The 21,466-nt window shown below is 56.8% G+C and overlaps 3 protein-coding genes across 6 annotated transcripts; all 3 read left to right on the top strand.

The window, feature by feature from the left end:
- The first annotated feature begins 431 nt into the window (after nt 1-431).
- Nucleotides 432-1,133, top strand: LOC118676480 (keratin-associated protein 10-12-like). Its single transcript, XM_036350469.1, has one exon. It carries the CDS (start codon nt 432-434, stop codon nt 1,131-1,133), a length of 702 nt encoding a protein of 233 aa, XP_036206362.1.
- A 4,690-nt stretch (nt 1,134-5,823) lies between these two features.
- LOC118676482 (keratin-associated protein 12-1-like) lies at nt 5,824-6,261 on the top strand. The gene is made up of 3 exons (XM_036350471.1): nt 5,824-5,906; nt 5,997-6,066; nt 6,124-6,261. Exons 1-3 carry the CDS (start codon nt 5,824-5,826, stop codon nt 6,259-6,261), a joined length of 291 nt encoding a protein of 96 aa, XP_036206364.1.
- An 8,160-nt stretch (nt 6,262-14,421) lies between these two features.
- LOC118676611 (keratin-associated protein 10-3-like) lies at nt 14,422-20,356 on the top strand. Of its 4 annotated transcripts, none has more exons than XM_036350776.1 (3): nt 14,422-14,595; nt 14,719-15,033; nt 19,757-20,356. In XM_036350776.1, the coding sequence occupies exons 1-3, from the start codon at nt 14,422-14,424 to the stop codon at nt 20,354-20,356; spliced, it is 1,089 nt and encodes a 362-aa protein (XP_036206669.1). The 4 variants fall into 4 exon arrangements, with proteins under 4 accessions (XP_036206669.1, XP_036206670.1, XP_036206671.1 ...); XM_036350777.1 differs by having other exon boundaries at nt 14,719-15,050; nt 19,789-20,356; XM_036350779.1 differs by lacking the exons at nt 14,422-14,595; nt 14,719-15,033 and adding an exon at nt 19,637-19,676 and having other exon boundaries at nt 19,725-20,356.
- Nucleotides 20,357-21,466: the final 1,110 nt, after the last annotated feature.

Here is a 21,466-nt window from a genome sequence, read left to right as displayed (position 1 = left end):
CTTTTCCAATCACAGGCCAGGCCTCCAGCCCAGGTGAGGGCACCAAAGGCTGGGCCCACAGAGTGCGTCCCCAGGGCCCAGCTGCCCCAGGTGCCCTCCAGGTAGAAACCGAAGGGTGAGCCAAGGAGAAGCGGTGGCTTCCTTCCAGGCATCCCTGCAGGGGTCAGACTCAGGCCCGGGAAACCAGCCCGTCCAGGACAAACATTGATGATCTGAGCAAGGACATCTCATGACAAGAGGACTGACCATAATGAAGGTGCTCACAGCGCAAACACCAACAAGGAAGGGAGGGCGTGAGCCTGCTGCGGGGACAACACAGGCACCCAGGGAGGGGTATAAAAGCTGGACAGTTCCAGCACCTGACACACTCACTCACCTTCACCCCCTCACACACTCTTCTCCCAGCTCACCTCCAGCCCCACCGCCCCACCATGGCCGCATCCGCCCTGTCCGTCTGCTCCAGCAACCTGAGCTATGGCAGCCGCGCCTGCCTGCCCGGCTCCAGTGACTCTTGCACCGACTCCTCCTGGCAGGTGGACGACTGTCCAGAGAGCTGCTGTGAGCCCTCCTGCTGTGTCCCCAGCTGCTGCCAGCCCTCCTGCTGTGTCCCCAGCTGCTGCCAGCCCTCCTGCTGTGTCCCCAGCTGCTGCCAGCCCACCTGCTGTGTCCCCAGCTGCTGCCAGCCCACCTGCTGTGTCCCCAGCTGCTGCCAGCCCACCTGCTGTGCCCCCAGCTGCTGCCAGCCCACCTGCTGTGTCCCCACCTCCTGCCCCTGCAAGCAGGCCTGCTATGTGCCTGTCTGCTGCAAGCCCGCTTGCTGCACACCTGTCTGCTGCAAGCCCCTGTGCTGTGTGCCCATCTGCTCTGAGACTGGCCCCTGCACAACCTCCTCCTGCTGCCAGCCCACCTCCTGCACCTCATCCTGCTGCAGACCCTCCTCCTGCGTGTCCCTCATCTGCCGCCCCGTGTCCAGGCCTGCCTGCTGTGTGCCCGCCTCCTCCTGCTGTGGCCCCACCTCCTCCTGCCAGCCCAGCTGCTGCCGCCCATCCTCCTGCATGTCCCTGCTCTGCCGCCCCGTGTGTTCCCGCCCGGCCTGCTGTGTCCCCACCTCGGCCCAGAAGTCCTGCTGCTGAGCAGCTCCATCTTCTGCCTCTGGAGCTGCTCTCCTTGCTCCTGAGCACAGTTTTCCTCTCCCGGGAGCCCCCAGAGCCCCTCTGCTGGTGCCAGGCCCTCCCCCACCCCCCCCTCTGCTGGTGCCAGGCCCTCCCCCTCCCCCCCTCTGCTGGTGCCAGGCCCTCCCCCTCCCCCCCTCTGCTGGATTTGAACATGCGCCCCAGGCGATTTTGAGAAGAGAGGACCCATAAACCCCTCACTGGGTGGACTTGGGGCCCCAGGAGCCTCCTCTGCAGGACTGGTGCTTTGCTTTCCATGTGACAAAAGCCAGTTGCTAAATCAATAAAATGTTTGTACCGGGAAATGTGTGTTTGCTGTCTCCTCCCCTGCGCCCCCTGGGCCACTCCAAATCTGGGCTCTGGGTGCTCCATCTGGTAGGAGCCAGACAATGAAGATACTCTCCAATCCAAGTTCAGAGCAGCTGGACGCTCGTCTCCCTACCCGACCCAGCGGCCCACCCTCTCCACAGTGGGCAGCCCTCCAAGGCTGGGCCCAGGAGGCGGGTGTGGGTGCTGGAGGCTTGGACCTTGAGGGATGTGGGCTCCTGCCCATGTCTGTCCACCTGCCCGTCCAGGTGAAGGGGAGTTGGGAGCAGCAGAAACCCTGTTGGCCAAGAGCTGTGTGACAGTGTCCCCTGCAGGAGGACCACCATGGCCTGGGTCAGACACGGCCGGAATCTGTGCTGGAGGCTCCGTGGGTGGGAGGACTAAGGGCGATGCTGCCCAAGAGTCCCCATGATCCGGGTAGACCCTGGGGCCCAGGACAGGGTGGACACGCAGGCCAGGGGAGAGCCTGGAGCAGGACAGATCTGACCAGGAGCCCCCCTGCTGCTAAGCACCTAAGAAGGGAACAGATCACCTGGAGTGGGGCTTCCTCCCTGGCCAGCAGGAAGAGCCCACAGAAATAGAAGCGGCTCAAAGTCCCCACAGCTGGGCCAAGGGGAGCCAGCGGCAACCCGCTCTGGACGCCACCTGCTCCTCCCCTGAGCTTCTCCACCCCCTGACGGTCACACGGCAGCCACCAGCATCACGGAGGAAGAGTGGACATTGGCAACTGTGCAACGAATGTTGGGTCTATCCTGTGGCCAGAACAAGTGCCCATGAACACAGTGGCTACAACAAAGCAAATGTATTGTCTCACAGCTCTGGGGGCCAGAGCCCACCATGGGTCTCTCTGGGCTGAAGTGAAGGCGTGGGCGGGACTGGACCCTTCTGGAGGCTCCGGGAAGAACCTGTCCTTTGTCCCCTTCGGCTCCTAGAGGTCCCCCCACATTCCACATTTGCATGCTCTAAGCCGGCAGCCTAGCGTCTTGCTTCCATCTTCCCGGGGCCTCCTGTTCTGTAGCCCGGTCCCCTCATAAGTCCCTGTAATGACATTGGGGCCCCTGGATCACCCGGGATCATCTCCCATCGCAAAACCCTTCATTGGCTCCCATCTTCAAGTAGCTTTGCCTACAAGCATCATAGTCACAGGCTCTGGGATTAGGACAAGGACATCTCTGGGGACCATGGAAGTTGCCCATTGAGCCCTCTCTGCTGACTGGGGGAAGGAGCCATATTTTACTTTTTGTTTTTAAAATATATTTTCATTGATTTCAGAGAGGAAGGGAGAGAGAGAGATCAAAGTATCAATGATGAGAGAGAATCATTGATCAACTGCCTCCTACATGCCCCACACTGGGGATCGAGCCCGCAACCTGGGCATGTGCCCTTGACTGGAATCGAACCCAAGACCTTTCAGCCTGCAGGCCAACGCTCTAGCCACTGAGCCAAACCGACTAGGGCGGAGCCATATTTTTCAATGGAACGTGCAGTTTTGGCTTTAGCTGAAGGGGAGCAGGGGACCTGTTTACCTAAGTGGGGTCAGGTCAGCAAGCTAGAGATTTGCCTTCAGTCTCACCCAGAGCTGGCTAAGAACTGAATTCATAAGTTCAAGGGACAATGTGGGACAAAGGAAGCCATGTGACTGGACACTAGGAGCACCCCAATCACTCTGAGGTGGCCTTTGAAGGGTCAGTCCCTGCCCTCTCTGCAGAAGGAACTTTCCAGAATCCTCGGAAAACACACCCAGAAGGAGTTTAGGGAAAGACACTGAAGGAGGGACACAGCCACACTCGGTGAGCATCACACTCCGATATTTATTAGGCCTTGGCTGCTGGAGGGTGCGGAGCCTGGGCACTGCGGCACCTGCCGGTGGGATGAACTGGGGGCGAGTCCCTCAGCCTGGCTCGCTGAGATCCAGTGGCTGTGCTACAAAGTGGTCTGTGGGATTCAGGAGGTCGGAAGTGAACGTCTGGACCGACTCAGAGGAGTCCGTGCAACCGGCTGCTCCTGGCCCCATGAGGAGGGATCCTGGGAGGCCACAGGCTCAGTGGCAGGACGGTGTGCAGCAGGGAACCTGTCTACAGATGAGGGTGTAGCAGGATGGCTGGCTGCATCCAGAGGACTGGCAGGAGGGGACATACACACAATGGGCCTGCAGCTCACGGGCACACAGGAGGCTGCCTGGAGGCCCAGGGACATGCAGCTGGTCGCCTGGCAGGGGCTGGGCACACAGCTGGCCAGGCTGCAGGAGGAGGGCTGCTGGGCAACATGGGGACAGGCAGCTGCAGGCCCATTGGCAGGAGGTGGCTGAGCTGCACACTGGCAGGCACAGCAGAGCCTCATGGGGGGCACAGCAGGAGCCCCCGCAGCCCAGGGGTGGGCCGCAGGCAGCAACTCAGCCCAGGGGACTGGTGGGGCAGCTGGTGTGGCACATGGTGGCAGAGGACAGGGCTGGTCTGCAGGCTCCTTCCCGGGGCGAGCGTTACACCAGGCAGCAGTGTCCCTGCAACCAGCCGCATGGCGCCTTCCTCGTGGCTGCCTCGCCGGGTTCTCCTCTTCCCGCTTCCTGTGCCTCTTCCTGGCTGAAGTGACCCCAGGTGTTCAGGAAGCTCGTTCTTGGCTGCAGGTCGCCAGGACCCAGTGGTCCTATGATTTCTGGAACCAGAGCCCAGATTGGATAGCGAAGGGCCATCGTTGTGGGACAGGGGACCCAGCAATGATTGTCAAGGTCCTCCCCAGTTTTACATACCCTGTCCTCCGTCCACGTAAGCACAGTCACACTCATTGCACTGGGGGTCCCCCGTTTACATGTGGAAAATCAATGATTCAGAAGGTCTTCCCAACGCTGCTGGGCTCTCCAGGGCGAGCGCAAGGACCACGTCACCGCAATGACATAGTAACGGATGTAGCTTGGTGCCAGGTCTGTGCTAAGTGTTTTACACGCACTGTCTCCTAATTGATTACGTATCCATCCCGCACTCTTCCGGGATGGGTGACGCGTGCCCGCCCGGTCACCGCAGACAGAGAAGCAGGCCTGCGAAATGGCTGTTTCACTCTGGAGTCCATAGTGCCAAGTAACGCTGGGGCTTTGGGGTCCTGGGATCTTCCATCTATCAGTTAGGGTTTTCCACGTCAAACTTGGGGATTTTGTCCATATTTCTTCAAGACATTCCTATGTCTCCATGTCATTCTCCTCTTGGGTTAAAAGTATCTCGACGTTAGGTTTTTTTTATGTTCTCTCAGAGGCCCTTTTCTTTTCTTTTTCCTCTTCGTCAGATTGGATACTTTCTACTGAGCGTCTTCGAGTTCACCAACTCTTTCTTCTTCATCAGCAGGGGTGGCATGACCTGAATCGCTCAACCTGCGCCGGTGCCCTAGCACCTCAGACTATGGGGTTCCCCATCGCTCCCCGAGCATGCCCATTTCTGCAGCAGGGCCCTCACATCCCCGGGTGCCTTTGCCTGGGACACTGCCCATCACATCACCCAGTGCTGCTCAGCATCGCCCCCTCACAGAGGCCCAGCCGCCCGCCAGCACCCTCACTCTCTGCTGCCCTGTTTTCCTCCCTGGAGTTACTTTGTGCATTAATTTCTCCATCCGCGCATTCACTCGTTGCCCTGGAAGGCTCCTGAGGCCAGGATGGCCCCACTGCCTGCACACGGTGTGGACTGTTTGTTGCATAAACAAGTCAATTTCTGCATAGACTTTGGGCAAACCTTCTGCAAAGGGCAGATAGTGAGCATTTCAGGCTTTGCTGCCACAAGGTCTCTCCCATAACTGCTCAGCAGCTTGCACCTAAGCAGCCCTAGACAGACGCAGGGACAGGGACGTGGCTGCGTCCAACAAAGCTTTTATTCACACACGGCAGTAGCCAGATCCTTCTGCAGACTTCGGTTTTCAGAGTCCTGCTCTAATGCCTCCTGTGTGGAATACACACTCAGCCTACATGACTGCCTCACGTCTCCACTAAGGGCATGAGACACAAATGGCTAAAAGGACACGGTTCTCGGAGCGAGCCAGGGTGCTCTGTGCAAAATAATGGCCTGGAGGAACCCCAGGAGCCCACGGAGTCAAACCAGAACACCCTGCTTACAGAGGGGACCCGGCCTCGGAGCCAAGCTTGTTTATGTGGAGCCTCACACAGGAGAGCGCATTCCAGGAAAGAAGGTGCTGGAAACACGAGGAAGCAGCCGTGAGGAAGCAGGAGAAAGTCAACAGTCGTGCTTCCGTGTTGCCAGGACGCCCACAGCCTGGGTATAAAGGCTGCCAGAGAAGGAACCTGCAGACATCTCCGCCCTCACTCCCACCCCAGCCAGCCCACAACAACATGTGCCACACCAGCTGCCACACAGGCGGCCAGGCTGCCTGCTGCTCGCCCAGCCCTTGCCAGTCCTCCATCTGCCTGCCCATGAGCTGCAGGCCCACCATGTGCACGACCCCTTCCTGCCAGTCCTCCGTGTGCCTGCCCGTGAGCTGCAGGCCTACTGTGTGCACGGCCCCTTCCTGCCAGTCCCCCGTGTGCCTGCCTGTGAGCTGCAGGCCAGCTGTGTGTGTACCCGTGAGCTGCCAGGCGCCCTGCTGGCCTGTGAGCTGCAAACCCATGGTGTTCATGGCTCCCTCCTGCCAGTCCCCCGTGTGCCTGCCCGTGAGCTGCAGGCCCGCCGTGTGTGTTTCCTCCTCCTGCCAGTCCTCTGGGTGCATCCAGCCCTCCTGCCCCACCCTGGTCTGCAGACCCATCTCCTGTGGCATCCCTTCCTGCTGCTGACCACAAGCCTCCTCCCCAGCTGCTCCCAGTGCAGACGGGCCACACCTGCACTCTCCCACAACCAGTCCTCAGCAGGCCTCCAGGTTCTGCATGAGGCAGATGAAAAGCACTGCCCTCTGAACTCCAGAATTGCTACAACAGGGGTGACAAGAACCAAGATGGTGGCATTGGTAAATGCCTGTACTCACCACCTCCCACAACCACATCAAAATTACAACTAAAATACAGAACAACCATCATTCAGAACCACCTGGAAGCTGGCTGAATGGAAGTCCTACAACTAGAGAAGTAAAGAAGAAAGCATAATGAGACTAGTTGGAGGGGAGCCCAGGCTGAGCAGGCTGGTACAACACCCACGTGTGCCAGTTTTTCAATCGGGAGGGAGGTTGTTTTTGTGGAAGCTGCCGGAGAAGGGAAAGGATCCCAGCCCCACATCAGACTCCCATCCCAGGGTCCAGAGCTGGGAAGAAAAGTCCCCATAACTACAGGCTGTAATATCCAGCAGGAATTGTGGCTGAGAGATATGGAGGCTGCTGGAGACCCAGCTGTTCCTATTAAAGGGCTGGCGCACAAACTTACTTGGACTCGATACCACTGAGCTCCAGCACCAGGTGGCTCTGGGGGACCCAGACACATACATGAAGGAACTGGACTGTCTGGCATCCGGGCAGGAATCCAGGGGTGGCTTTCTTCCAGACAGGGGTGCTCACAAGGCTCATTGTTCCCACACCGGGGTCTCCTCTGTCGCAGGGCTGACTGGCAGCCATATCAGCATGGCCCACACTCTTTGTTCTGCCCAATCCAATTTGAAGCCCCACCCAAGTGGTATGCAGCAGCTTTCCAAATGAATGGCTGGTCCTGGCTCAGGCTCTGCTAAAATCTCTTAAACAAGCTGCAGCTGGTGGCAGCCCCAAACCTATGAATAAAAGGTCCAAGACCTGGCACTAGCACCAGCCTGCCTTGCTTCACAGCTGGGCCTTGAACCTGCATGGCAGCTCTCCCACTGTAGTCACAGCAGGTCCTCCCAGCCAATTGGCCTGGAGGTCAACTCCTCCCAGAGACGCCAACAGCAATCAAGGCTCAGCAACAAAACTGCACACAGCCCACACAGGGGTGCATCTAGAGTGCCCAGCTGTGGTGACTGAAGAGGCTGAGCCACTGGGTCCTACAGGACACCTACTACACAAGGCCACTCTGCCAATTTCAGGAGACATAGCAGCTCTACCCAATACATAGAAACAAAGACAGGGAAGCAGCCAAAATGAGGAGACAAAGAAACCTCACAACTGAAAGAAATGGAAGCAAGCAAACTATTAGAGACAAAGTTCAAAACATGGTTATAAGGTTACTCAAGGATCTTCATGAGACTTTCAAGGATCTTAGTGAGAATGTCAAAGACATGAAAGAAGACCAGTCAGAAATTAAGCACACACTAACTAAATCAAAGAACAATTTACAGGGATTCAACAGTAGAGTAGAGGATTCTAAGATTCAAATCAATGATTTGGAATATGAGGAAGCAAAAAATACCCAATCAGAAGAGAAAAAATATAAAAAAATATCAAGTATAAGAAGCATCTGGGACAACCTCAAGTGTACCAACAGCAGCATTATGGGGTGCCAAAAGGAGAAGAGAGAGCGAGCAAGATATTAAAAACCTATTTGAAGAAATAAAGACAGAAAACTTCCCCTACCTGGTGAAAGAAATAGGCTTACAAGTCCAGGAAGCACAGAGAGTCCCAAATAAGAGGAACCCAGAGAGGCCCAAACCAAGATACACCATAATTAAAATGCCAAGGGTTAAAGACAAAGAGAGAATCTTAAAATCAGCAAGAGAAAAGCAGTTAATTATCTACAAGGGAGCACCCATACAACTGTCAGCTGATTTCTCAACAGAAACTATGCAGGCTAGAAGGGAGTGGCAAGAAATATTCAAAGTGATGAATAATAAGGACCTACAACCAAGATTACTCTACCCAGCAAAGCTCTCACTTAGAATTGAAGGTCAGATAAAGAGCTTCACAGACAAGAAAAAGCTAAAGGAGTTCATCACCACCAAACCAGTATTATATGACATGTTGGAGGGTATTATTTAAGAAGAGGAAGAGGAAGAAGAAGGGGAAGAGGAAGAACAGAAAAAATATGAACAATAAAATGGCAACAGATACATATATATCAATAATCAAATCTAAAAATCAAAATAAATGAACAAGAAATCTAATGAACAATATTAACTAAATGGGTGAATAGAATGGAATCAGAGGCATGGAAACATGGAACAGACTGATGATACTCAGAGGGAAGGGCGGAGGGTGGGGCCGGAAGAGATGAACTAAACATCTTACCTATGGAGCTCGCACCCGACCCACCTCCAGCTGGCGGGCTCCCTCAGCTCGCGGGCTCACTCCCGTGGTATCATTAAGTACTCCCAGGGTGTGATTAAGTAATTAAGCTCAGGAGGCTCTGGGAGCCACCAGGTGTCTGCCCTGAGGTTTTCACAGAACCAGCTGGGCCAGAGCCTTCACTCTTGTCCAGGGATGATGCTGGCAGCCTGGGCTCCTCTCAAGCCCCCCACAGCCAGGCCCCCTTCCCCCTGCCGCCAGGCTGCTGTGGCTGCCATGACAGGGGCACAGTGCCTGCCCTGCCTCGCCTGAGCTCAATCCCTGATGGCCGTGATACCATTGCCCCATTTTTTTCTTTTTTTTTAAATTAAATCTTTATTGTTCAGATTAAAAAAAAAAAAATCTTACCTATGGACACAGGCAGTAGGGTGGTGAAGGCCTGGGGTGGGGCAGGAACTGGGTAAAGGGGAGCAATGGGAGGGGGCAAGGGGGGCATCTGTAATACTCTCAACAATAAAAATAAATAAATAAATAAATAAATAGAATTGCTACAACAGGGAGGGCAGGAAACTCTCACACAAACCCTGCCATGTACAGACTGGAGCCTGGCCGTCCCAGGGAGGAGCAGCAGGAAGCCTTGCTCTCCAAGTCCCAGGTGGACTTATCTATAATAATAAAAGCATAATATGCTAATTAGACCAGATGTTCTTTCGGACGATCTTCCAGATGAAGCCAGGGCTGCAAGGGAAGCCTGGGTCCTGGGTGCCAGAGGGAAGCTGGTGCCGGCAGCCAGGGGAAGAAAGGCCTACTCTTGCATGAATTTCGTGCAGCGGGCCTCTAGTCCTATATAATAAAAGCCTAATATGCGAATTGTCCCCTTGACCAAGACATATGCTATGACATATGCTGACCACTGGGGGCTGGGGGCATGGAACATGGCGGGCATCGGTGATGCAGCACTGGCAGCAGGCGACAATGGAGGCACTGCTGGCCCTGATGAGAGTGGGACCATGGCGGGATGGTGGAGTAGGTGAGCGGGTGGCGCCAGGCCAAGGCAGATGCGAGCAGGGCCCAATCGCCCCGCAGTGGCGGCGGTGACTCCCAGGCGCTGAGGGAGCCGGGGGCGGGGGGGGGGGCGTACGGGGGGTTGGGGGCCCAAGTGCTTCCCAGGGCCCAGAGATCAGCTGGGACCTGTCCTTCCACACCAGATGCTCACGCTTCGGTAGCTGGCCAGGCCTAGGGACCATACCCATGCATGAATTTCATGCACCGGGCCTCTGGTTTAGAAAATAAAACCCCACCCTGGCACTGGACACTCCAGCTCAGAGACTGCCCTCTACACATGGGCTTTCTTTATTGGACTGGCTTCATGGGGCACCCAAAACAGAAACAGGGACGTGACATCAGCAATAACAGCAAACAGTGGGCATGTTGCCAAGACACAAGGCCCGGGTAATAAAGGCCACCCTGGGGGAGGAGCCTCCAGACCAGCCCCCTCCCCCGCCTCCCCCCCCCCCCCCCACCACCACTGTGTGCCACGCTCGCTGCTCCCAGGTCTAACCATCTGCCGTCCCTGTCCCTGCCTGCTGCTCTCTCATGGGCTGCGGGAGCTCCTGCTGCTTTCCCCTCCCTTGTCTGCTGTGCTGGCCCACAGATGGGTCGGCTGCCTCCTGCCAGCCTGCCTGCAGCCCGGACTGCTGCCAGCCCACCATGTGCGAGACCTCCTCTGGGATCACCACGGCCTGCCTACCCGTCTTCTGCTGCACCCCTGTTTGCTGCTGATGCTGTGGCCGGCACACCAGCCTCTCCCTGGTCAGACAGCCGAGCTGTGCCCTGCAGGGGAACACCCTTTCCAGGCACCATCACTGGTCTCTGATTAATGACCACGGTCTTTGCATGGCTCCTACTGGACGACTGAGCCAGGAACCACCCGATGGCTGGTTAAGACACTGACTAATCTGGCATTCTCTCCTTGGAAATCGCCGTTAGCACCCTCCCCTGGGGCGAGAAGGGGTAGTGCATCCTCCAGAAAGAGGGTCTGGGATGAAGGGCTGGGCTGGCCCATCCTCCTGAGGATGGTGAGTGTAGCTAGAGCCTGGTGCCCACCTCTGTCCTTCCTGCAGGCGGCTGGCATGCCTCTGCCCTGGGCCACACCTGTGAAAGAGCACTCGGGGGCAGGGCCGCCACCGGGAGACTGACACTGAGACAGCACAGGGTGTGGTGACAGCCCAGCCATGACCCTCTCCACTCCCCAGCAGCTCACTTCTCCCATGGACTGGCTCTCGGCAGAGAAGTGGTGCATTCTCCAAACACAGCACCGATGGGCTCCTCGTCCAGCTCCCTGAGCAGCATGCTGGTATGCTGGCCTCTGCCATCAGCTGGCTGGGGATGCCATGGTTTCCGAAACGATAAAGTGCAGGACACCAGGCCCTCCTGTCTGACCACGTTTCCCACGCACCTCTGCACCGGCCCAGGGCGGACAGCCGTGAGCTGGGACGGCAGAGCCCAGCCCAGTCCAGTGGGGGGCGAGGTGGCTCTCAGTGACCACACAGGTCAGGGTGAACGTTCAGCTGAAGCAGAACAGAGGAGCCCGCCCTCCTGCATGGCCTGTCATCCTGGCCTTCTCTCAGCCTGTAGTCTGGCAGTGGTGTCTCGCACACTGTTGGACTCACAGTCTTCTCCTTCGCCTTTCCCTCATGGAGGCTGGCATCTGCCTCGCCAGGGGCTCAGTGCTGTGCTGTCAGGTGGAGCTGGGTGTGAATTGCAGCTCTGCCATCTACATAGCCACCTGGGCACAGTCTGCCTCTCTGTGACCTCAGTGTCCCCACCTGACACAGCTAAGAGTGTGTCCGGAACAAGGACACGTTACCCGTGCTTGGCTCAGGAGCTTGCCATGCTCAGTCGGACAGCATTTATAGATCCTGGCACGCGTTTTCTAGAGCCATGCACACCTTCAGTCTGAGCTTTTCAGAGTTAACATACATCATGCAAGAACCTCACGTGTGAGCCCACAACCCCAAACACAAAACACATGAGAGCATGTACGCACACAGGCCAAGGGTCAAGAACAACAGACGTTCCAAGGACTCCTTGAGGTGGGAATCTTGACCACAGAATTGTAAATCGGGTGCTTATGAATAAAAAATAGAACGGGAAACATAAGAAAGGGACAAGATATCCTCTAGAACAGCCGTGGGCAAACTACGGCCCACTGGCCGGATCTGGCCCGTTTGAAATGAATAAAACTATTGAAAAAAAAGACCGTACCCTTTTATGTAATGATGTTTACTTTGAATTTATATTAGTTCACACAAACACTCCATCCATGCTTTTGTTCCGGCCCTCCGGTCCAGTTTAAGAACCCATTGTGGCCCTCGAGTCAAAAAGTTTGCCCACCCCTGCTCTAGAACAACATTCTCAACCTGTAGGTTGCGACCCCTTTGGCGGTCGAACGACCCTTTCACAGAGGTCGCCTAAGACCATCCTGCATATCAGGTATTTACATTACGATTCATAACAGTAGCAACATTACAGTTATGAAGTAGCAACGAAAATCATTTTATGGTTGGGTCACAACATGAGGAACTGTATTTAAAGGGCCAGAAGGTTGAGAACCACTGCTCTAGAAAGATATATTGGAGAGAATCCAATACAACTTCTAAAGGTAAAATATGTAAAGTCATTGAAATAAAGCCCACTGCCTGGGTGAGATGGAAGAATAGACAGGCTGCATGGAGTTTGCATGAATTAGAATGCTGACCTGGAAAATTATACAAAAACAAGGTATTTTTTAAAAATTAAAAAGTGGCTAAGAGACTTGGGAGATAGAAAAGGTTCACTATTCAATTAACTGACATTCCAGAGGAACAGGCCAGGGAGACCCGGGAAAAGACAGCATTCGAGAATGTAGATTGTTTCCAGGGAATGAGAAAAACGCTTACCTCTGAGTCACAAAGCACAACACACATGAGAATAAAGAGAAATGCTGAGGTCCATGCAGCAGGATGAGAGGCAGTGGAAACCAGAACGTTCACGGGAGAGGACGTGTTGAGAGGCACCAGAGAAAGGAACCAGAATTACCCTATGACCCAGAAATTCCTCTCCCACGTTAATACACACAAGAACTGAAAAAGGGGACTCAGCTCTTCCTGCAACCTTACTCTCAGTAGCCAAGAAGTGCAAGCAACCCAGTGTCCATCGCGGAGGCATGGATAAACACGGCGGGGATGTCCACACAGAGGAATATAATTCAACCATGGAAATACAAGGACGTCTGATTCATGCTACAACACACATGGACCTTGAGGACATTATGCTAAGGCCACACTCCAGGGCCCTTACCCCAGCTTGGCTCAGAATCCCTTAGGGTGCCAGAGCCCCCACATCTGAGACCCCTTTCATCTCCAAGTCCCTGGCCCCCAAGGCGTGCCAGCTCATTGGTTTATAAGAACCAGATGTGCAACCGTCAGGACGTCTGCAAGCCAGTTGTTAAACCACTATTGGCCTAAAGTCAGCCACGGCGGGAATATTCATGCCACCGTCACTGGCCACCCTGCCAGTCGGGCTTTTCACTTCAGAGGGTCCAGTCCACTCAGTCAGCCCTCGCTTCTCCCACTGCCTGTGGGCATCGGGCTCCCTCTGACTCTGGGCACCACCAAGCAGCCCCCCTGACTCTCAGCCCCGTCCTAGCCGTGGGCCGCAGCGTTCTCAAAACAGAAGGCTGTAGAATGTCTTTGTTCTTTTTATTTTATTTTATTTTTCGATTACAGTTGACAAAAATGTCTCTGTTCTCAACTTTACAAACCACTTGCCTCCCGAAAGGAAACCTCCAGCCTCCTAGACACCCCTGCTGGGTGGTGGCTTCCCCTCACCGTCATATTGTCCACATTCCTCCCTGCAGGTAAATTAACGCTCATTTCCTCAAATTCCATCGGAGAGGCTCCTTTCTCAGAGCCAGCCCCTGCTCTCCAGGCACCCGCGGTACATTTCCACATAAACCTCACACCGCAGTTCTAATCCACCTTCATCCGCCCCCCACCCCTCCCACAGAATCCAGATTTCTTGTGGCTTTCCCTGTCTCTCTGTTCTCTGGGGAGCGGAGTTTATAGTTAAGGACACAGGCCGCTGGGTTCCGACCCAGGCTCTTCTGCTTGCTAGTGTGGCTTTCGTGCAAGTTCTTAGCTGTGCCTCAGTTTCCCCTGTAAAGTGGAAATAACAACAGCTCCTACCTCACAAGGCTGTTGTGAGGGTTGTGGAACTAATATTTATGAAGTTGCTCAGAATAGATGCTGGCATAGCCAGAGCTATTATTGAAGTGTTTGCTAATACAATAAAAGTCAACACAGCTCCCAAACCATTCATTGCTGTGGATGCAGGAGAGAATTACACCCCTAAATAAACAGGATATAAAAAAAGAACAAAACATGTTTATGATTCAACTGAGCGTTGAGAAATAGGAGAAATAATAGTAAGAAGCCCCAGAAAGCTGCTCAGAGGGGGGCTGTGGGGAACACCTGGCCCTCCTGTGTCCATGCCCAGGTCGGCCCCAGTGGTGAGGCCTCCCCTGCATCCCAGCTCTGTGGGCCCCTGGCCTCCAACCTCTCAGGGGTTTAATGAGCTAAGCAGTCATGGGTCTATGACAAGCGTCCTCAGGGACCTGCTCCAACAACAAGGAAGCAGGCTCTTCTGTGCCCTCGTGACGGGACAACACACACCGCTGAGCCATATAAAAGCCCGACTACCCTGAGCAGCTCACACAACCTCACAACCACTCCCTCACACTCACACACTCACACCCTCCTCCAGACTCCGCCCCACCATGGCCGCATCCACCCTCTCCATCTGCTCCAGCGACCTGAGCTACGACAGCCGCGTCTGCCTGCCCCGTTCCAGTGACTCTTGCACCGACTCCTCCTGGCAGGTGGACGACTGTCCAGAGAGCTGCTGTGAGCCCTCCTGCTGCGCCCCCAGCTGCTGTCAGCCCACCTGCTGTGTCCCCAGCTGCTGCCAGCCTACCTGCTGTGTCCCCAGCTGCTGCCAGCCCACCTGCTGTGTCCCCAGCTGCTGCCAGCCCACCAGCTGTGTCCCCAGCTGCTGTGCCCTGGTCCCCACCCAGACCCTCATCTGCACCCCAGTGAGCTGCATGTCTAGCCCCTGCTGCCAGGTGACCTGTGGGGCCAGCCCCTGCCAATCAGCCTGTACCAGCTCCTGCACACCCTCATGCTGCCAGCAGTCTAGCTGCCAGCCCTCCTGCTGCACCTCTTCCCCCTGCCAGCCGGCCTGCTGTGTGCCTGCCTGCTGCACACCCATGTGCTGCAAGCCCCTGTGCTGTGTGCCCGTCTGCTCTGGGGCCACCCCCTGCCCAGCCTCCTCGTGCTGCCAGCCCACCCCCTGCCTCTCATCCTGCTGCAGACCCTCCTCTTGCATGTCTGTCATCTGCCGCCCCGTGTGCAGGCCTGCCTGCTGCGTGCCCACCTCCTCCTGCTGTGGCCCCACCTCCTCCTGCCAGCCCAGCTGCTGCCGCCCGTCCTCCTGCATGTCCCTGCTCTGCCGCCCCGTGTGCTCCCGCCCGGCCTGCTGTGTCCCCACCTCGGCCCAGAAGTCCTGCTGCTGAGCCGGCATGACTCCCTCCCCTGACCCCCAGGGCCATCCCGGCACTATGGGGAACTTAGGAACTCCTGAGGTGCATGGACAGCCCTTCTTCCTCTCAGCCCAGGAGGATGGCCCAGGCCCACTGCCACACTCCGCCTGGGGCCCCAGGGCTCAGGATGGGGTCTCTGTCCACAGTGCAAGCCTCAGTGGCCTCACCGCCTCAGAAGCTGCTTGGAAAACCTAATAAACTCACCTGCATTTAACCTTGATGGCACTTGGCTCTCTTTTGGCCATTTCTGTTCGAATTGCTGGCCAGTCCCCACAGAGGCCTGGCTCCTGCCCTCACTGCCCTGCCAGACCCCAGCTGTAGGCACCCTACTCTGGCCCTGCCTGTGCTGGCCTGGCCCCTGGTTCCCATCCCGCCCCTGGTTCTCATCTCTGCGCCGGCAGAGGTGAGCGGCCCTGCGGGCTCCCACTGCTGGCCAGGCCAGGAATGGTGGCCTCGGTGTGGGCAGCCCCCTTCCCAGGAGCCCACCTGGCGGTCAGTCCTCAGGCACTTGGCAGTGGCCAGTCCTGACACAGTCATCACACTGCCCTGGGCATCTCCCTCAGAAGCCCCCTTAGGGGGAGGCTCCCTGCAGAAGGGCCTGGCAAGACATGGGGTTCAGTGCCTCCCCCACGGAGAAGCAGCAGCCACTCTGCCAAGCCTGGAGGATTGGGGTTAGGCAAGACTGTGACCTGCCTCCCAAGCCCTCCAGCCCCACCTTCCTCCTCTCGCTGCTAAACCCGCCCCTCTCTGGAGCATTCTGCTGGGATCACACAGATCCCGAAGTCTCCTCCCACATAGCAATGATAAACAAAGCCAGCTGTCCTCCCTCCCGCTTGGTGCTGCCTGCACCCCTGCAGAGGGCTGCCCCATTTCTCCCCTACTCACCCCTGCACCACACACCCTTCCCTTCCCCTCGCACACCTCGCCGCTGGCCCTGCCAACAACTGCCGAGACCAGCCTCACTCTCGTCCCTTCTCCTGGGGCCCTGTCCCTGCAGAGCTTGGCCCTCAGCCCCAGGAGGTGTCCCTCCTGCCCCTTCACTCTCTGCCGGTCCTGTGCCCATCACCCGTCCACTTCCCTAGGGTATGGGGACTTGGCTCTTTCTCCTGACGCACCCCCAGGGCCTCTCCCAGACTCAGGGCACTTACACCTTCAGACAGGAACTTCCTCCACACTCACCTCTCCCAGTCCACCTACCCCTGCCTCAGAGGGGGACCCCTGCCCAGCCCTCTGGACTCTGCCCCCACTCCCCGCCCTCCAGTCCTGCCACTGAGCCCGAGGTGCTTCCCATTGGTCTTTGTTCCCCTGCTTGCTAGACAACTCTGGGCAGCCCAGACAGGCCGGGTCCCAGCTCTCAGCGCCCCAAGGCTGCCGCTGCCAGGCTCTGGGGTGAGACCTCCCCAGCAGAGCCGGTGTTTGGGGGCTCCCAGGGGCACGTGCACATTCTTCTCTAGAATGCATTTTGGGAAGAAAATGAGCCTTTGTCCAGTAGGAGATGCCGATCCGGGAGAAGGATGATGGCAAATCTGAAAGGTTTGGGAGAAACTGCCATCCAGGGTCCCCCATCATCACAGCACAGCATGAGCGAAGGGAGCGCCGGCAGGGAGGAGTGGCCCTGCGGGCTCCCACTGCGCCTGGCTGGGCAGAGCCATCTGTCTGTCCTGTGGTCCTGCCCTCACCGGAAGTTCCGAGCAGGAACAGCTAGGATGGAGGGGAGTCTGAGCAAGAGAAGCGGAGAGAACAGACCGCCTGGGGTGTTCCTGCCACCCAAAGCCACCTACCTTGCAAGCAGCAGCCTGGGAGCTTATTTCAGCAGGCGGCTGCCTGGGAAAGACGTGTCTGGAAGGATGGACAAGGCCTCCTGCTCCATCAGAATGCTCTAGACGCCCAGGAAGTCAGTGCTTCGAATCTTACTGCAGGGTGGGTAGTGTGAACTCACCACTGGGCCTGAAGCCTCAGCCCTCTGCTGTGCCTGTTCTGGTCAAACCCACCTGCTGGCCCAGCAGCAGAATGCATCCCAGTCCTTCTAATGGCAATCGGAGTTGCCCCGCTAAGCGCGATGCTGCCGTGTGGCCGATGAAAGCACAGGAAGGCCAGGGGCCTTGTGAAGCACCCAGTCAGCACCAAGCACTGAACGTGTCTAAACCCCCACGGCCCTCGCCGGTTTGGCTCGGTGGATAGAGCATCGGCCTGTGGACTGAATAGTCCCGGGTTCCATTCCGGTCAAGGGCACACACCTCGGTGGCAGGTTCAATCACCAGCCCTGGTCAGGGTGCGTGCAGGAGGCAACCAATCAATGTGTCTCTCTCACATCAATGCTTCTCTCTATCTTTCCCCCTCTCTTCCACTCTCTCTAAAAAACAAAAATCAATGGATAAATATCCTAGGGTGAAGATTAACATACATACATAAATCAATCAATCAATCACACAATGGCCTGGGTACACTGGGGCCCCATCTTGTTGAAGAGGAAGTGGGGGCCCACAGTGACCTGCCAGGGTCAGACACACCAAATCAGACAGTGAGAGTGAGGGGTGGGTGGAGCAGGAGAGAGACCACGTGGGGCAGGTGAGACATGGAGTGTTTGCAAAGAGTGCTGCCCTTGGCCAAGAACGTCCCCAAAGACAGCCTGGTCCTAACTCCACACCTGTGGGTGTCACCTGGTGAGGAAGGACTCTGCAGGCTGACCAGAGGCTGCTGATTAAGTTAAGAATCTCGAGATGGGAGACAGTCCTGGGTCAGCCAGGTTGGCCCCTGGGGCCTCACAGTGTGCTTCACAGGGAGAGAGGCTGCACTTCCTTCTCACACTGACAAGGAGGCGGACACAGAACCAGAGGCAGAGCTTGGAGCGCCGGCATCACGGCCAGATATGCCCGGAGCCTCAGCAGCTGGAAGCGGCAGGAAAGACACCCCTGGAGCCTCCTGGGGGGCGGGGGGGCTGCGACACCTGGGGTCTCAGCTCAGGAAACGGCACGGGTGGTCTCCAGAGTCTGAGAGGACACATGTCGGTCAGTTTAAACCATTAGGTCTATGGTCAATTGTTACAGCCCCAGGACACAAAATCGAATGCACAGTCAGCCTCGCTGAGCGTTGTGGGGAGACTCTCCAGTTTTAAGTGAAATGACAAATAACAACGTCAACTTAACCACAGGCACCGAGACAAACAAGAGTTAAGTTCCCACGGCATCGCATCAACGTCATAATGAGAAATATCATTGCTGGAGGACCTGCTGCATATGACAAATTTTGCATGATACATATAGCTTTCATACTTTCTTTTTTAAAAAATATATTTTTATTGATTTTTTACAGAGAGGAAGGGAGAGGGATAGAGAGTTAGAAACATCGATGAGAGAGAAACATCGATCAGCTGCCTCCTGCACACCTCCCACTGGGGATGTGCCCACAACCAAGGTCCATGCCCTTGACCGGAATCAAACCTGCAACCCTTCAGTCCACAGGCTGACGCTCTATCCACTGAGCCAAACCGGTCAGGGCTAGCTTTCATACTTTCTAAGGATTCTGATTAAAATGTCATTGAGCCCCGCTGGGTGGCTCAGTGGTTGAGCAGAAATCTATGAACCAGGAGGTCACGATTCAACTCCCGGTTAGAGCACATGCCCAGGTTGTGGGCTCAGTTCTCAATAGAGGGCGTGCAGGAAGCAGCTAATCAATGATTCTCTCTCATCATTGCTGTTTCTATCTCTCTCTCCCTCTCCCTTCCTACATGTGTCTTGACCACCCTGCCCTTGCCCACAGCATAACCCCGCCAGCCTGAGCCGCGGCTGGAGGAGGAACAGCACAAAGACACTCATCTCCAAGCTGCACCTGTCTATCAGGCCACAACCCGAGGCAGGGGCAGCTGGCGCCAACCACAGGCAGAACTGGCCACAACCCTCCCCCTCTCTCCGCCATCTACAGGAACTAGGTGACAATGCAAGAGAAAGGGGAGCACATGCCCCAGAGACAGGCACTCCCATGAGGAGCCATTCCTGGGACCCAGAATCCAAGTTACCCTCCCCCATCACCAGGTCCCTGCGATGAGCACTCAGCAGCCCACCCTCTGTCCACCTGCCTCAGCTCTACCCCAACCTGGTCTCTCAGGCCCCTCAGCAGGCTTGGTCAGGACTGGCCACCCAACCTCAAGCACAGGCAGGACTTTTACGAGCTGGCCAGCATCTCCTAAGAAAATAAACCAGCCCTAATGAGGGTTCCCCAGGAACAGGCTCCAAACAGCAACAAGGAAGGGAACGCGTGGTGAGCTTCCTGCTGGGGCAACACACACACAGAGGAGGGTATAAAAGCTGACAGCCCTGGGCACCTCACACACTCACACTCACACTCACACACCTACACCCTGCTCCCAGCTCACCTCCAGCCCCACTGCCCCACCATGGCCGCATCCGCCCTGTCTGTCTGCTCCAGCAACCTGAGCTATGGCAACCGCGCCTGCCTGCCTGGTTCTGGTGACTCTTGCACAGACTCCTCCTGGCAGGTGGACGACTGTCCAGAGAGCTGCTGTGAGCCCTCCTGCTGCGCCCCCAGCTGCTGCCAGCCCACCTGCTGTGTCCCCAGCTGCTGCCAGCCCACCTGCTGTGTCCCCAGCTGTTGTGCCCCAGCCCCCTGCCTGACCCTTGTCTGCACCCCAGTGAGCTGCGTGTCCAGCCCTTGCCAATCAGCCTGCACCAGCTCCTGCACACCCTCATGCTGCCAGCAGTCTAGCTGCCAGCCCTCCTGCTGCACCTCCTCCCCCTACCAGCCGGCCTGCTGTGTGCCCGCCTGCTGCACACCCGTCTGCTGCACACCTGTCTGCTGCACACCCGTCTGCTGCAAGCCCCTGTGCTGTGTGCCCGTCTGCTCTGGGGCCTCCTCCTGCTGCCAGCCCACCCCCTGCACCTCATCCTGCTGCAGACCCTCCTCCTGCGTGTCCCTCATCTGCCGCCCCGTGTGCAGGCCTGCCTGCTGTGTACCCGCCTCCTCCTGCTGTGGCCCCACCTCCTCCTGCCAGCCCAGCTGCTGCCGCCCGTCCTCCTGCATGTCCCTGCTCTGCCGCCCCGTGTGCTCCCGCCCGGCCTGCTGTGTCCTCACCTCGGCCCAGAAGTCCTGCTGCTGAGTGAGCACATCCCCCAGGCCCAGCCCCCACTCTCTCACAACTGCCTTCAGGATTTAACCCAGCACATGCACTGGGACGTGTCTCAGCATGAACGCTCGCTACCCTCAGACCCCAACAACCAGGCTGAGCCTGTCTCAGCCTCCACATCAGGCCCCCATGAAGCTGAGATGACGCTCCCCATCACTGGGGGTCCCAGGTTGTTTCTGACAGACATGGCTCCTGGCCTTTCTCCCATAGCCTTACTGAGGCCCCTGCCTGGTCTCGACCCCTGCACCCCAGCTGCTGTTTGCCCTCCTCTCTTCATACACGTGTCTCGAGCTGAGTGAATAAACTTGCTGTCCTGGCTACTGTTGTCCTCTCTCTGGGCCTAGCTGTGGGTTTTGTCCAGATTTCCAGATTAACAGAACCCTGGGTTCTGCATCTTTAGACACAAGGCACAGCTTGGGAGCTTTTCCAACAATGTTGTCTGAGGCCCACCCAGGGCGGTCCCCGGCCCGCACTCCTGTGTCTGCACCTCTGGGCAGCTCTGGGTGGCTGTGCTGCATGTCTGGGATTCAAATGGCCAGCAGCCCCCTGGACAGCAGGCCCTTGGCGGGAGGACCCTGTTGTCCCAGGCCCTGTTGGTCCCTCCTGATCAGGGTGAGGACCCCAGGGTGCAGGGCCTAAGCTGGCTTCTGGGCCAGGAGGCTGTGGGACCAGGACATTCTTGGGCCAGAGCTGACACAGAGGGTTTCTACACTCAACCAAATGTCTGCGTCTGTCCCTCCATCTCCCCTTGAACATCCTCATTTCATTCAAATGTCCCAAACCTACCTGACTGTGCCTGCACAGGCCAATGACAACATCCTTCCCCCGGCCCCAGGTCCAGTGGGTGTGGCAGTAGCCACGGGGACCCTTGCCCTAGGTCCAGCCTGAGTGTGGCAGAAGTCAGAGGGGAAAGACAGAGGGGAGGCGATTCAAAGGCTCACACTCTGGGGTCCAGGCCTGCTGCCTTTGGAGGGTTTTCCTTCCTTGCCTGTCTGGTTGGGGGTCCCACATTTCCCAAACTTCCCAAGCCCAGCCCTCACTCCTGGACAGAGCAATTTCCTAACTGAGGTCCTCCTGCCTCCA

This window comes from Myotis myotis, unplaced genomic scaffold, assembly GCF_014108235.1.
Source record: "Myotis myotis isolate mMyoMyo1 unplaced genomic scaffold, mMyoMyo1.p scaffold_m19_p_2, whole genome shotgun sequence".
NCBI lineage: Eukaryota > Metazoa > Chordata > Mammalia > Chiroptera > Vespertilionidae > Myotis > Myotis myotis.
The sequence above is the reverse complement of the archived record's forward strand: the minus strand, read 5'-3'. Positions and strand labels throughout refer to the sequence as shown.